The sequence below is a fragment of the Sinohyriopsis cumingii genome, chromosome 9 (genome assembly GCF_028554795.1).
Source record: "Sinohyriopsis cumingii isolate HCF-2022 chromosome 9, ASM2855479v2, whole genome shotgun sequence".
Classification (NCBI taxonomy): domain Eukaryota; kingdom Metazoa; phylum Mollusca; class Bivalvia; order Unionida; family Unionidae; genus Sinohyriopsis; species Sinohyriopsis cumingii.
The window spans coordinates 4,879,007-4,893,043 of NC_142969.1; the positions used below are offsets into that span (position 1 = coordinate 4,879,007).

The 14,037-nt window shown below is 35.5% G+C and overlaps 1 protein-coding gene across 4 annotated transcripts in view; it reads right to left on the reverse strand.

The window, feature by feature from the left end:
- LOC149791200 (LIM and SH3 domain protein F42H10.3-like) overlaps nucleotides 1-8,004 on the reverse strand; it is a 135,135-nt gene extending 127,131 nt beyond the window's left edge. For 2 of the 4 annotated variants that reach the window (XM_089969658.1, XM_089969657.1), the window contains exon 1: nucleotides 7,705-7,888. In XM_089969658.1, coding sequence (XP_089825784.1) covers nucleotides 7,705-7,770 — 66 coding nt within the window. In that variant the 5' untranslated portion in view covers nucleotides 7,771-7,888. Of the gene's footprint in view, nucleotides 1-7,240; nucleotides 7,295-7,704 lie in introns of those variants that run through there. The other 2 variants (XM_089969652.1, XM_089969653.1) reach the window with 2 other exon arrangements.
- Nucleotides 8,005-14,037: the final 6,033 nt, after the last annotated feature.

Here is a 14,037-nt window from a genome sequence, read left to right on the forward strand (position 1 = left end):
AGAGAAAAGAAGATCCCTAGCAAACCTGTATCAGCCCTAGGCATGTGTATTCAATAAATTTTCTTTCAGCACTGTTTATTTCCCCTTACTTGTCCATCCAAAAATACTTTTACTCCTCCCATTGTACATGCAATATGATCTGTCCATTACAAATTTTATTGCAACATATAGTAATGGCCTTCTCAGGCTGATGTTTATCTATATAATTTAGAAGTTTCCTTTTGATTGTCTGTTCAAAGTCTGTTTTAACTGGACCCAATCAATGCCAGAGGTATTTTGTGTTGCATATGCAAAAAAAGTTAGGCATAGCCAGGGACGAAATAATGCATCTCTTGCATCAATATGATTCGCAATACACAACCAACGATGCAATACATTAATGACAGACTCAGGAACTTGATGGTCCATTCATCTTTTGAAGGTCTCTCACTGATATGGATGTGCTGTTTTATACGTGTTGATGTATTGGCTGTATTTTGAGCATACAGATTACGGATGAAGAAAAAGAAATGCTTCCAGAATGATGACCTGTTTTGTGTCAACGACTTTTATTCTGTCTTTTAGGCTATTTCAGGCTGCTCCATTTGAACAGAGGCAAGACTTGTCTTGGTCATCAGGCCATTTGTTACGCACACCATGAATGCCTTTAAAACACCTTATTACTAGTTTGATGTATTCACTTAAATTCGAATGCATTACTTTGTTATCATCAAAACAGAAATGCAATTTCCTTGTGCAAGTAAAATCTTAACACACTTGAGTGTGGATGACTAACAACCAAATCCTTCACATGACTCTTCATACAGGTGCAAAGAACTGCAACAGCTACTGTTGCTCATTTTTGCCCGTGAAAAAGGAAATTATTGACAACACAACTCCCATTCTAAAAATTAAAAACGTGACTATAACTTACCAATTCTGTTATTTTATTTTTTTATCCTGCTGGCACATTCTGTTGCCGAATACATATATCAGCATAAATGAAGACATTCTAAACGTGTTCCCATGTACGATTTAAGTACTTTACAGATCCAGTAACTATCAAGCAATGTTTTCTGTTGCTTTCTAATTAGATCGAGTTTGGATGCCAATACTTCTGGTGTGTCACACTGTGAATAAGCTAGTTATTTCAGATTGTTTTACTGTGGACTTGAACAAGCAATAACCACTAATCAAAACTGAATGTAGTTCATTTCACTGCATGACATACTGTGTGGTCCTCACACTCGATCCAAGTTGAACCAATGTGAAGAGAACAGAAAAACTTCATGTAGTGGTTATTAAATGATCAGTAAAGTGTGTAAATCATTATACATTAGGAGCAAACCTGGAATGTCTTTTTAGGTTGATATACATTATCAATGGTTGAGCATACATTAGGAGAAAACCTGGAATGTCTTCTTTAAATTGATATACATTATCAATGGTTGAGCATCATCATGAAATAAACTAATCGGGGGGGGGGGGGGGGGGGCAGATGTCAAATCATATGAGTTGGTCACCTTTTGTTTGTTATTGTCTAGAAGGTGAGTGGATATTGCCAATAGTTTTCTCAGATGAATTTTCAATTTAATGAATAAAAACGCAAACAACTAATAAGCATTCTCGACTGCTAAGGATTGAAGTAAATTGTATGTATCACCCTGTCACACCTATTATTGATATAGAAAAAGTTTGATATATTGTTTACTGGTAATCAAACTGGTAATCATTTCACCCCTAGCTGTAACATGTAAGTAAATGTTGTGGAAACCTTTAAAACTTTTCCCAACACACTAAGTGTGTGTAACCAAGCAAAGGTCTCAACCTTTTGCAACCTTTAAACTTTTCCCAACATACTAAGTGCATGTAACCAAGCAAAGGTATCGCTCAGTTTCATATCTACACTAGAAATACTAGAGTTAACATTTCTTTTCTATGTTCTGCACCTTTATGATACAATACAATACAAAGGAACCACAATAACAAAACTGCAGAGAGTCATACATCAACCTATTGTGAAAGCAAAGTTGTAATACAATTCATTATTTCTGTATGCAGTCAACTGCAACAGAACTTCAAAAATCTCAACAGATAGGGGCCCAAAATTTCTATGTCTGTCTTTAGTATCATTTTTATTTCTTAATTTCTGGTGAAGATATGGCTTTTGATGGAACCATGAGAAACATTTGAGTTACTAAAGTTTTCAATATGTTATATCATTACTCTAACAAAAGAATACAATCAAGTCTTTCTTTCCTCTCTTCCTCACCCTACCATTTAAAGTGTAAATAATAAAAGGCTCTTTATGGCAGGGAGAGGCTGACATTGGGATTATGTACCTGATAAAGCAGCATTAGACCTTTAATTGAATGGAGTTCAAAAACTGGCTTTAAAACTTGACATCCACTGATGGTGTTGATTACTGACACAGTTCTGAAATAACTGAAGTCAAATGTTGTAGTCAGTACAAAACACGCAATATTGGTGTACTGACTCCACTAAAACCCACAACCCTTGGAATGTGTCACATGACCCACCAACTACTTCGGCTTCCCTACTAATAAGGAAGTAAATTCCTTTATTTGTTCAATTTAAAGCAACCAGTCATATTATAACTTCATGTATATCCTTTACATTAAGAAGTAGCTGTAGCATGAAATACTTATAAAAATTAATTTTCAGGAAATTAAACTTTAGTCAGAGCTTATGTGCTCATCAGACACATTTCCCCTGCACCTTTATCAATCACCTCTTAGAACCCTGAAGGTACCATCGACATGTGACAAGTCAAATCCATTTTGGTACTGATAACCCAAGGCTAATCGGACTGTAATCAGTTTTCATGCTTATCCATGATCCATTTGACATTTATACACTGGCTACTCAATGTGTTTGTTTACTTGGTATCTGTCAAGTACATCAACATGGTCAAAGGCTATCTAAGTTCGAGAGCAGGACAGTACAAGTAAGCTGATTGGAGGAATGAGTTCCAGGTAGGCAGTCAAAGAACCTACTTCCTGTGAACAGCATTTTGTGCAAGAACAAGAAACTACTTTGAGTGGTATAGTTGCTGATGAAGGAACAAGTTGTTGTAGAAAGTACAAAATGTTGTCACACATTCTCAGTTTGGAAGAAAAAAGTCAAAGCAATCTGACGATATGAAAAGAGAATTTGAATTCAGAAAGATTAAAATAAACATTATCCGTTATACAGCAGTGGAAAAATGGAATGAATGGAGAACGATACTTACAGACAGGTGGTTGTTACCGGATTTCCCTGATAATGTTTCATCAATGGTTTTTGTATTATGTTTTTCGATTATTCATAATTATTTTAAATAAAATCAATGTAATGTTATCATTTTGTTCCCATATCATGCATGTAACCTGTAAAGTAAATATTAAATATTTAAAAATTAATTATGTGTTTCTTACTTCATATCCATATGGTATCCATAGTACTCAATTTCCTAAAGCAGAAGGAGTGACTCAAAAAATGAGGGGTACCACTCTAATCACAATGTTGTGCAGCAGAACTAGTTAACAGAGTTAGTATCTAGTTATTTAAGTTACCCATCCATCAAGATAGTACAAGGTTTATCCACTTGTACAAATTACTACTGTGTCCTCTTGCACTTTTACTTATATATACATTTTTATGAATGAATCTAAACCAATCATGACACCAACACACCATACCATCACTTGTAAAGGTGAGGCATCATGTTTTATTAACAAACAGGAAGTATGCCAAACATAACCTGCTGCCTATATACATCTGACATGTACAAATTAAGTAAGATGATGAGTGACTGGGTCAATTAAACAAATAAATCGACCAGAACAATTCCCTCTGAACTTACATTAGTAACGAAACTGGTCAGGGACCAGGGTGACTAGACCACTCCAGCAGATGGGAGGGAAAGTTTCCACATTCATTCAGTCATCATCTTTCTTGTTTAAATTCTATTGGAAGTGAAGGTGACCCAGTCCAATAGATCCCAAAACCAAGTTTAAATTCTATTAAAAGTGAAGGCGACCCAGTCCAATAGATCCCAAAACCAAGTTTAAATTCTATTGGAAGTGAAGGCGACCCAGTCCAATAGATCCCAAAACCAAGTTTAAATTATATTAAAAGTGAAGGCGACCCAGTCCAATAGATCCCAAAACCATGTTAAAATTCTATTGGAAGTGAAGGTGACCCAGTCCAATAGATCCCAAAACCAGTGACAGCCTGATGACTCTATACAAGAGTACATCAGCACTCAAGTCCAGCTCTTCTACACATACAGATGTGAGCTCATGAACAAAAAGTACTGTTTATCGGGAGGATCTAACTTTTTGGATATAACAACTACATACTCTACGGCCAGTAGGGATGAACATCTCTCTTCAAATGGGAGTCCATTTGACATGTATAAATTAGATCATCATACCCACAAAAGTATTCATGAAATGTTGAGTATATACTAAAAGATGAACACATGGGATAAGCATCTCACATTTTATATGATGTGCTTTGCTAATCAACACCAGCTATGATGACAGTGGTGGTAGAAAAAGGTACCATCCCGGAGCCCTGGACAATTAAAAAGTTAATGCAGGGTAACCATTTTCTTCCAATGTGAAAGTGCCATCTGGTCATCAGAGAATATTTCAAATCCACTATCATGTTAGATATTAGAATGGAACACACACAGTATGGGATTAACAACAATAAGACACACACATACACAGTATGGGATTAACAACAATAAGACACAGACATACACAGTATGGGATTAACAACAAGACACACACATACATAGTATGGGATTAACAACAATAAGACACACACATACATAGTATGGGATTAACAACAATAAGACCCACATATATGTTTCTGATCCATCTAGACAGCTGATGGGCAATAAGACAATGAAGTACAGTAAATCAGCAATAAGACATCTAGTGCAGTAAATCAGCTGTCAAGTCTGAATAAGTCTGATGGGTGGTTACAAATCAATACCATTACAGGTTTAGTGGCCCGGTTTATCAATCTACAAACACATCAAAAAAGGATACTGTTTCATTATCTTTTATTTATCGATCTCATATAGGTTAAATAAATGTGTAAACACATGTGACACTTATTTTCTTCAAAGCTAGTAGCCCAGGGACAACAAATAATTTTCATTATTTTTCTACCCCCTGTGATAACTATATCAAATATGCAACACATTTTTTTTATATGTTGCTACGTCAAAAACATATGGAAACATTATCCATTATCAAGCATGAACCTATGATGCAATTAATATGTATGTTTTATTTTAAATAAAGTTGAAACAACTTTAATGAATCAAAAAATCAATAACTATTTTGTAATTCATCAGCGGTAATTTTCTACCTGAGATTATAAATATAACTATTAACAGATCTTAAGATTGTATTACTACAGGGGTAATGCATACATGCCAAATCTCCCGGATTATCCAGTAGTCGTTTGATTCTGGCTTCAATATTTTGATCTACCAATTTGGCAACAAACACTCCAGGAGTTCATAAATCTGCTGAACATAGGTTTTTTATAGCTAAAACAACATCTACCAAGCATAGGTATTTCCAGCTAAAACAACAATCAACAGACTGTTTACAACTATTGTCAACTGTCAATCAAGTTGTTACTGACCTAACAAGCTATCAAATGGCTGTGTGACAAAAGCCAATGCATTTATTGTACACATGTAAGTTGTTTTACTCATCAATATTTCAATATTGAGTAATTTGTCATGTATAGCAGATTGCTGACAACCTGACTTGCATAAAACAGTTCTTGAACTATTTGGAAATATAATAATTTTGGTACCATGTTGAAAAATATGCTAATAGATTTGGAAGAAAGTAAACCATCGAAAAAATGTTTGCAAGTTAAACAGTGCTTGGATAGATGAATGGAAATGTGTGAAGCAAAGTGAAAATAACATAAGAAAATTAATAAAGCGGAGTAACTATTATTCATTGTATTTAATATATGTAGTTTTGGTACAATGTGTAGTTTCATACTTAAATTTATGACACAAATGGCTGTTATGCTAATCTCCCTGATTTGGTCCCAATCTCTTGTAGTATGAACACTGATCTCCCAGAAAACTTAGCATATGTGATAATACAGTGAAAGTGTAACATTTTGCCCAAGTCCAGAGCAAGTTGGTAGAGGTCCTGGAGCAATATAAAAAGCACTTCCCCACACCCTACAAATGCCATTTCATAGCATGCTTGCCCACCCAATCCAATGTGAGGCAGGGATTGAGGGCCTGGAACAGTTTTTTTTTTTTAACTCCGCCTTTAACCAGGCTTTGAGTACCAATTCTACATATTATGACTTGAAGAAAAAAACATTCAAAGAATGCAGACCAGATATATGGCAGCCAAGCAAATAATCTTTCTCAACTGAACTACACAGTGGCTATATTTGAAACTTCACTGACTACTGAAAAAAAATTACTCATGAAAGAACACTGACTTTGGGTGAGATGGTTAACTCATTAACCCCTGGAGGTTTTTGTAGTTTTCGCCTGAAATGCGAGTAGGAAACACATTTTGGAGGCTATTTCTGCATATCTGCTAATACATTGACTTCCAAGAGATTTTCCATTAGCCTAATGTCTAGTTGGGTTAAAAAGTTGGATTTTTTTTTTTTAAATTTGCTTAACGGACCCATCATTTCCAAATGCCCACCGTATCCTACTTTTTGCAAAAGTTCACCCGTCTGTGTGCAGTACAGACTGGTCTGAGGCCAAAAGGTCTAAAATCCTGATACAAAATCAGATTCTGACCATGAGCGAATTTTGGATAAAAAACAGGTAAAAAAAATTAGGTTTTTCCCTCTGTATTTCTGTAATGCAACTAAAACGTCCAAATTATTTGGTATCATTGTAGAGCTACATCTGTCTATTCTTTCTATAATACCACCCACTTTAGTGTATCATACATGACCTTGATGCTATAGAGCTCAGCAGTAGGCTACTGCCTCCTGCTACATAAACGCGGTGCCAGGGGTTAATGAGTTAAGTCTACCACCTTTCATTAAAGTACATGTCTGTTGAGTATGAAACCATAAAAATTATCCATGGTAAATTGTTTCATATGACTATGCATTCATCTTAAAGGAATATAGATGTTTAAATATTATTCTAATATAGGTCAACTCCATTCTGTGTAACATCAATAATTATTATCTGATCTGCAGGCAATTATACACAAAACAATTCCATTACCTGTCTAGCACCTGTCCCACTAACACGGTACAATACCATAATGTATAAATTTTCACAGCACTAAAAGAAAAACTCGTAATTTGCTTACTGTCATTTTACTGAATCATTCAAATTACATTTAACATCAACCCTTTTTGTCGAATTCCGATGTGAAAACAGTCGAACATATGTCTTGTAAATTATTATGTTGAATTTAAACAAACTATAGTAACCATTTTCCCTTTACTGGCGCCTCAATAATCGTAACACCCCGCCCATTGCATCTTGTGCAAAGTAACCATTTTCAAGTAATCATCTGAAGCCAGGCGCGCGAGCGGGATATAATTGCAAAATTTATTTAAGTTTTCATTTGGAGAAAAATGCAAGACAATTTGCACGTCGTGAATATGGACCTGAGGTACTGAAGATTACCAAAAATGTGCAGGTTACTCGACTACTGGGGGGCCCTAAAAAATTCAACTCACCTTGTCCAAGCACTTTAATTCCTCTGTTGGATACACAGTCTTGCCGCACTTTCCACACTCCTTCATTTTTATATCATATAAAAGTATATCTGTATTTAAGTTGCGTGAAAGTAGCTCCCACTTGTAGCCTTGTCTCGAAAAAAGTACACTATGTTCAAGGAGGTTTGCGTTACTACTGACGGAAGTTCATTCTGCCATGAGAAAGAATGTGCCGTGTGCAAAAACCACCGATATTTAAACTCCGCTTCTGCGCATACGACTGTTAGAAAATTGTCACAAATAAGCAATAAATGCAACATTTTTCAAGTAAATCATTTAAAATTTTGAAGACAATTTTATAGTTCTTTTAGGATTTTTCGTTTTTTATGTAGCACAATAATTTTCACCCAATTACTTATCATAGAAATCATGCTGTGATACGATCCACTTAATTGTGGGGGCCATATCGAAACAGTCAACATGCATTTTCAACAAATCACCTTAATTTTTAAATATTGTCATCAATAATGAAATAAAGAAATATGCATATATGAATATTTAATAAAATTTTAATAGAAATATTGCACTATTTTGAATATTTTAGAATCAGTTTACTTTCTGACATTTCTGATATAAAACACGTTAAGTACAGATATTTACCCTGCCGCGATAACCCATCGGCGCCCAAGCCAATAGCAGGTGTCCATATAAGGCAATTGTAGTACGTTTACGGTAACGGATTAAAATTAACCGCTGATGACTGATGTTTTGTGTATTGACGTGTGTGTTGTTTTTATAAACAGCGCTAACACATGAATCACACGAAAATAAATTGGGCTGAGTTAATAAAACAACTCGAACACAACCAGTAAAGAATATAGTGTTTCAACTAATTGTGGGATCGGTGGGGGAAGATAGGGGAAGAAAGAGAACTTGTTACACATACATTTCGGGGTTTAAATAAAGCTCAGAACGGATTATTTCTTTCAATAATAATGAAGGGCGACACACTGAAAGTATTTAGAAATGTAGAAAAAGGAACATGGAAACGTAGAAACTCGGCAACAGGAAGTATCATATTTTAATGTCTTCCAGTAAATAAATAAATAAATAAATAAAGTCAACAGAGGAGGAAATTCATAGAAAGCTGAATGTGTTAAATGCGCAGTTCAAGAACTTGCATCTAAAGAGCTAAACATAAATGTACAAGTCTCCGGTAGTGGTTGTTATTGCTGTTGTTGTTTTGAGTTTAAAGACATTTCTCAGCACAAGATAGGCTGAGTATAAATGGTGAAGGAAGAACTCATGGAAAGCCCGGTAAGAACCAACGGGACGCTACTGGCAGCTTCTTCACATGCCCACACTGGCAGAGCCGGAGCCTCGAAGAAACGAAGACAGATGTGAGATGGCACCACTCGGTCAACCGGTAGTAGTAAGATGGTTGATGATTCCTTCTCATTCGTCATTCCTTCTCATTCGTCTGCAGCAGAATGGGATAGTTTATAACAACGATTTGACCCTATGAAAATTTAGTCAGTAAAAAGTGACTAGTATCACCATCAAACCAGCTTACAACTCCTTCAGCTGTTTTATTACAACTCCTTCAGTTGTTATAAGTACGACTTATTTCTGCTACTTCGGCTATCGTACATTTAATTTGGCACATAATTCGAGACTCTACAATGTGACTACTGTAGACGAGAGAGAAATAGAAGAGATGGAAAAACGTAACAATGATGTCATCATTATGCTTAGCAAAATAACGGTGGTTGTGGATATAAGGGTGGTTGTGGATATAAGGGTTATTGTGGATACACAACATCTTTTTAAGCATCAAACATCATTAGTGATGAAAACTTCAAAGATATGAATAATGTGTTAATGAAATACACACACACACACACACACACACACACACACACACATATATATATATATATATATATATATATATATATATATATATATATATATATATATATATATATCGTCTGACAATAAGTGGGGAAAAGAAAACGTTTGAACAATGTTTAATGTACAGTATGGACGATGTTGGTACAGAATACAACTATGGTAATGGAGATTAAAGAGAGACGGGTAAAAGTCTATTTAAAAATTTACGTCCTTGATCTCTTTGTGCATGAAAGAGACCAAATTCTAAAAACTGAAATTCTGTGTGAAAGTTGTTATTATTACTAGAGAGTGAGTTATTATTGTTACTCATGAGTGAGTTGTAATTATTAATCCAGAGTGAGTTACTTTTATTACTCCAGCGTGAGTTGCTATTATCATTACAGAGTGAGTTGTTGTTGTTACTCCATGACGAGTTATTGTTATTTCAAAGTGAATTACTATTATTATTCAAGAGTGAGTTAATACTCCAACGTGAGTTGCTATTATTACTCCAGAGTAAGTTGTTAGTATTACTCCAGAGTGAGTTATTATTACTCAGAGTTACTATTATTACTACAACGTGAGTTGCAATTATTTCTCCAGCGTGAGTTGCTATAATTTCTCCAGAGCGAGTTACTATTATTACTCCAGAGTGAATTGTTATTATTGCTCCAGATTGAGTTATTGTTATTATCCCAGAGTGCAACTCAGTACCCGATGAAGCTTCGGTTATTTTTTTGTTTGTTTGTTTTTTATTTAACGTAGTTATTCCAAATACATTTTATAAATTATTTAAAGCACAGAATAATAAAGAAAGCAACCCATACCGTAGTATTATAGTATGCCAGTTTTGCGCCCTCTTACCCAAATTTGGGCCATGACACACGGCACAGCCTCTATCCCCAATGACTTGGCAAGCGAGCTGCATACTACGTGAAATCCATGGTTCTTTGCGCAAAAAGGCAAAAGGGAGAAAAAAACAGGGCAGATTATCACTACCCAAACAATGTACAAGTCATGGATGATTAAAACGTATACACGTTTTGAGACGGTGTACGGTATATTCGGTATCATGATGCATCAGTGATAGGCTGCCAGTACTTTATCGATTGATACTTCCCGGGCTATATAATCCAGCCACGCCATTACTGTTATGTTTATTTAATTTATATTTGTTAGTTTTTCTCAATGATTGTGTTTATTTTATTTTGGACTTGACCTTGTCCAGAATCAAGTTTATGTTGTTTCTGGCTGCAGACAATGATGTTATTTTTTTTATTATTTTGCAAGCAAATAATACACAAATAATATTTCCCTAGGAGTGTGGCGTAAATATGAAGATCGTTATTAATAGAAGCAGACATATTTATTTGGTTAACTACATACAAATACCTAGCCTACCTGAACTTATTTTAAGAGCATAGACTCGTAATACGTTATCTGCTATAATAACTAGATAGCATGACGTTAAGATGTTAGATTTCAGTTCATCAAAATCGTGTACATCACCAAAAACAATTCGACCAACTGTTATATTATTGTAATAGTGCAGAAGTTTGTAGAATAATATGTCTGTAGTATAATTTCAAAGTGCATTCTTTCGCGCTCAGCACATTCAGATTGACATATGACCTGCCCATAAACTTAGTAGATAGCGACAGTCAACATCTCCTGCTTGTGGCATGAATTGGATTTTAATTAGGACTCGATCGGTTAACAGCTAGTAACAGACGAGAGTACATTGTTAACGCGAGGTCATGGCGGTAAAATGTCCAGAGTTCATATGAACCACGAAACATTTTTGGAAATTGTAGTCTGTTTGAAACAGGTGTCGTAAAATGATATTTTCCAGAAAGGTTATTAATAAAGGCGAACTGGAGAGGATTTCTTTAACTTCGATGGGAGTGATACAGGTTTTTTTTTAACGGGAAAAGTAGTAATCCTTATTGGCTAAGGTAAACGAAGGGGGGAGGGGGCTGACGGTATTCAGGGTTTGAAAACAGTTCCCTCGTGAAATCAATCAGTTCAAGTTTCTGAGGTAAGCCAATATTTGGCTCTGAGAATTAGTACAAAAAAGTACCTTCTCGTTAAATCATCCTAAGGACGATTGTCGGAAAGTTGAAGATACGGAAAGAGAGAGATTCAGCTGCATAGTAAAGCACTAAGTTAGTCTCCATTGAATACTGTGTATACTCATTGATGTATGTCTGTATTTCTTGTGTAATTCATACTTAAATTTTTCCTTTAATTCAGAGATAATAGTGCATGCTTTATGATTTCTTTGTTGTAAGACTGTTATACAATATTTCGCTATATGAATGAGTTCGAATGCACTTGTTTTGTATGTAATAGGAGTCATGTAATGTAAGATTTGATGTATTTCTTCTGACACAAATTGTGAGGAGTAAATTGTCTGTCTTAAATGATTCGTATGATAAAGATGTAATGCTTTTGTACTGGGTAAACTGATAAAAGATTTTTTCCTATGTCTAGAAATGCATGTCAGTGAATCACTAATTAGCACAAGTAACGTAGTCAGAACAAGGGTGTAGTCGATTAATTTGTGTGTAATTAAGTTGTGAATTCTCTTCAACCAAGAATCGAGTAGTGTGTGCCGACTGACCTAGTTTAGCTGGTTAATTTATAGCTACAATGAGTTGTGATGAGTTATCTAAATATGTCTCATTATGTCACGTCCTTGGTAGGAATGCAAGGGAGCAAAGCAGAATAACGATTGTTTGGATTGTGCATCAGTATTAGGTTACGAATGGCCATAACAGCTACTTCTGTTGAATTTCGATACTCGATATCTTCCGAATAAGAGTGGAAATATTTGTTGATCCCAGGAGAAGGAAAAACAGACAGGTATTTTGATTGAGTTCTATGCATTATTTTGAAGGAAAACAAAATAGGTCCATACGGTTGCATAATCGGAAAAGAGCACAGTCTGCAGCCAAGAGGTGACGACCCGAAGAGGTTAGAGAGAGTGGGAAAAGGAAAGAATTATGGCAACGCCGACCGATCACCAGCAGAAAAGGAAAGAATTATGGCAACGCCGACCGATCTCCAGCAAAGATTTGGAAGAGACTGGAAACACCAGGTGATGCTGAAATGCCGGCAATATGAGTTCGATCTTTTACTCGATTATATAACGAAATTTGTTCTATCAGTATATCAGAATGGCTATTTGAGTTTCGCATAATTTTGTAACTCTGTTTCTGAAATTGAATCATTCACATCTCATGTTCCATTTCATTTTGTTTATGTAATTGATTAAATGTTTACACTTTACATACGGGGGCTCGTAATATTCTGTTCTATATCTCTGCTCAGACCTCTGTTGTTCCATCAGTCAGCTTCATATTTTGTTTTATTATTTACTCGATTCGGGCGATAACACCGTGGGCGATCATCTCCAAGATAAAAATAACCAAAACACCATAACGAGTTGGAGATCCCCATTTCCACCACCTTCCTAATAATTATCACCAGTTATTTACTCTTCTTTGCTGGTCAACAATTTTTGGTATGCTGTAAACGAACTTTTACCGCACGTGGCGGTTCAAGCAAAAAATCGAATTCTCCATGCACATATTGTCTTATTGCAGCATTAGCTGTATCAAGCTAGTTGATTTCCTCGTTTTCAGTGATCTCGATTAGATTCATTGAAACAGCGTGTTTCAATTTCTCAATAATATACTGAATGTCAGCATCATACCATTGCAGTTTAGCATTTTGATCTTGGAAAATCAGGAACTCGTCTGGATGAACGAAAACAACAACATGTTTAGTAAATTCCGTCAAATCCGCTTTGGTGGCAAATCTGCTCAGATCCGCATCGGCACCGTGTCCTCCGGCCGAGTAACGTCGGTAAAACTTTAGTGTGTAACCAATAAGTGTTTGCGGGTTTGGTGAACGCTCAAGTGCACGCAATGCTTCAACAACAAGACATACGTTAAGTTACTTATTAAGTAACCTTTATAAGGTCTCACTGGACAGTTTATCTGGTGAATTTTCATCGGACAATGACCAATTACAGAAAAATGAGAATAATTTTACACTGAAGATACAAATAAAAACAAACTAATGATTTTTGTAGAAAGCATACATGTGAGATTTTGACTGCAGCAATCAGGTTAATTCCTGGTGCAAGTGGTGGTTTTTATACTGAACCAACACTGGCACCAACCCCTAAATTTTACATTCATTTTTGACAAGAAATAGCTATGTCTAATATTTGTCTGTGACAAGGCAGCTAAAAGAATCAGTATGTGCTTTATGCATGAATAAAGTTCACTAGTACTATAACAAATTAGCATACTTTTCATCACATCTCAACCATCTAGATTTTCAGATATTTACCTCTGTAGCAGACACACATAAATACGTAAGCCAAGTCGACAGCTCATTTGCAGCCCAAGTTACGCATTTGATCTCCAATGCAAATCTAAATGTGACAGG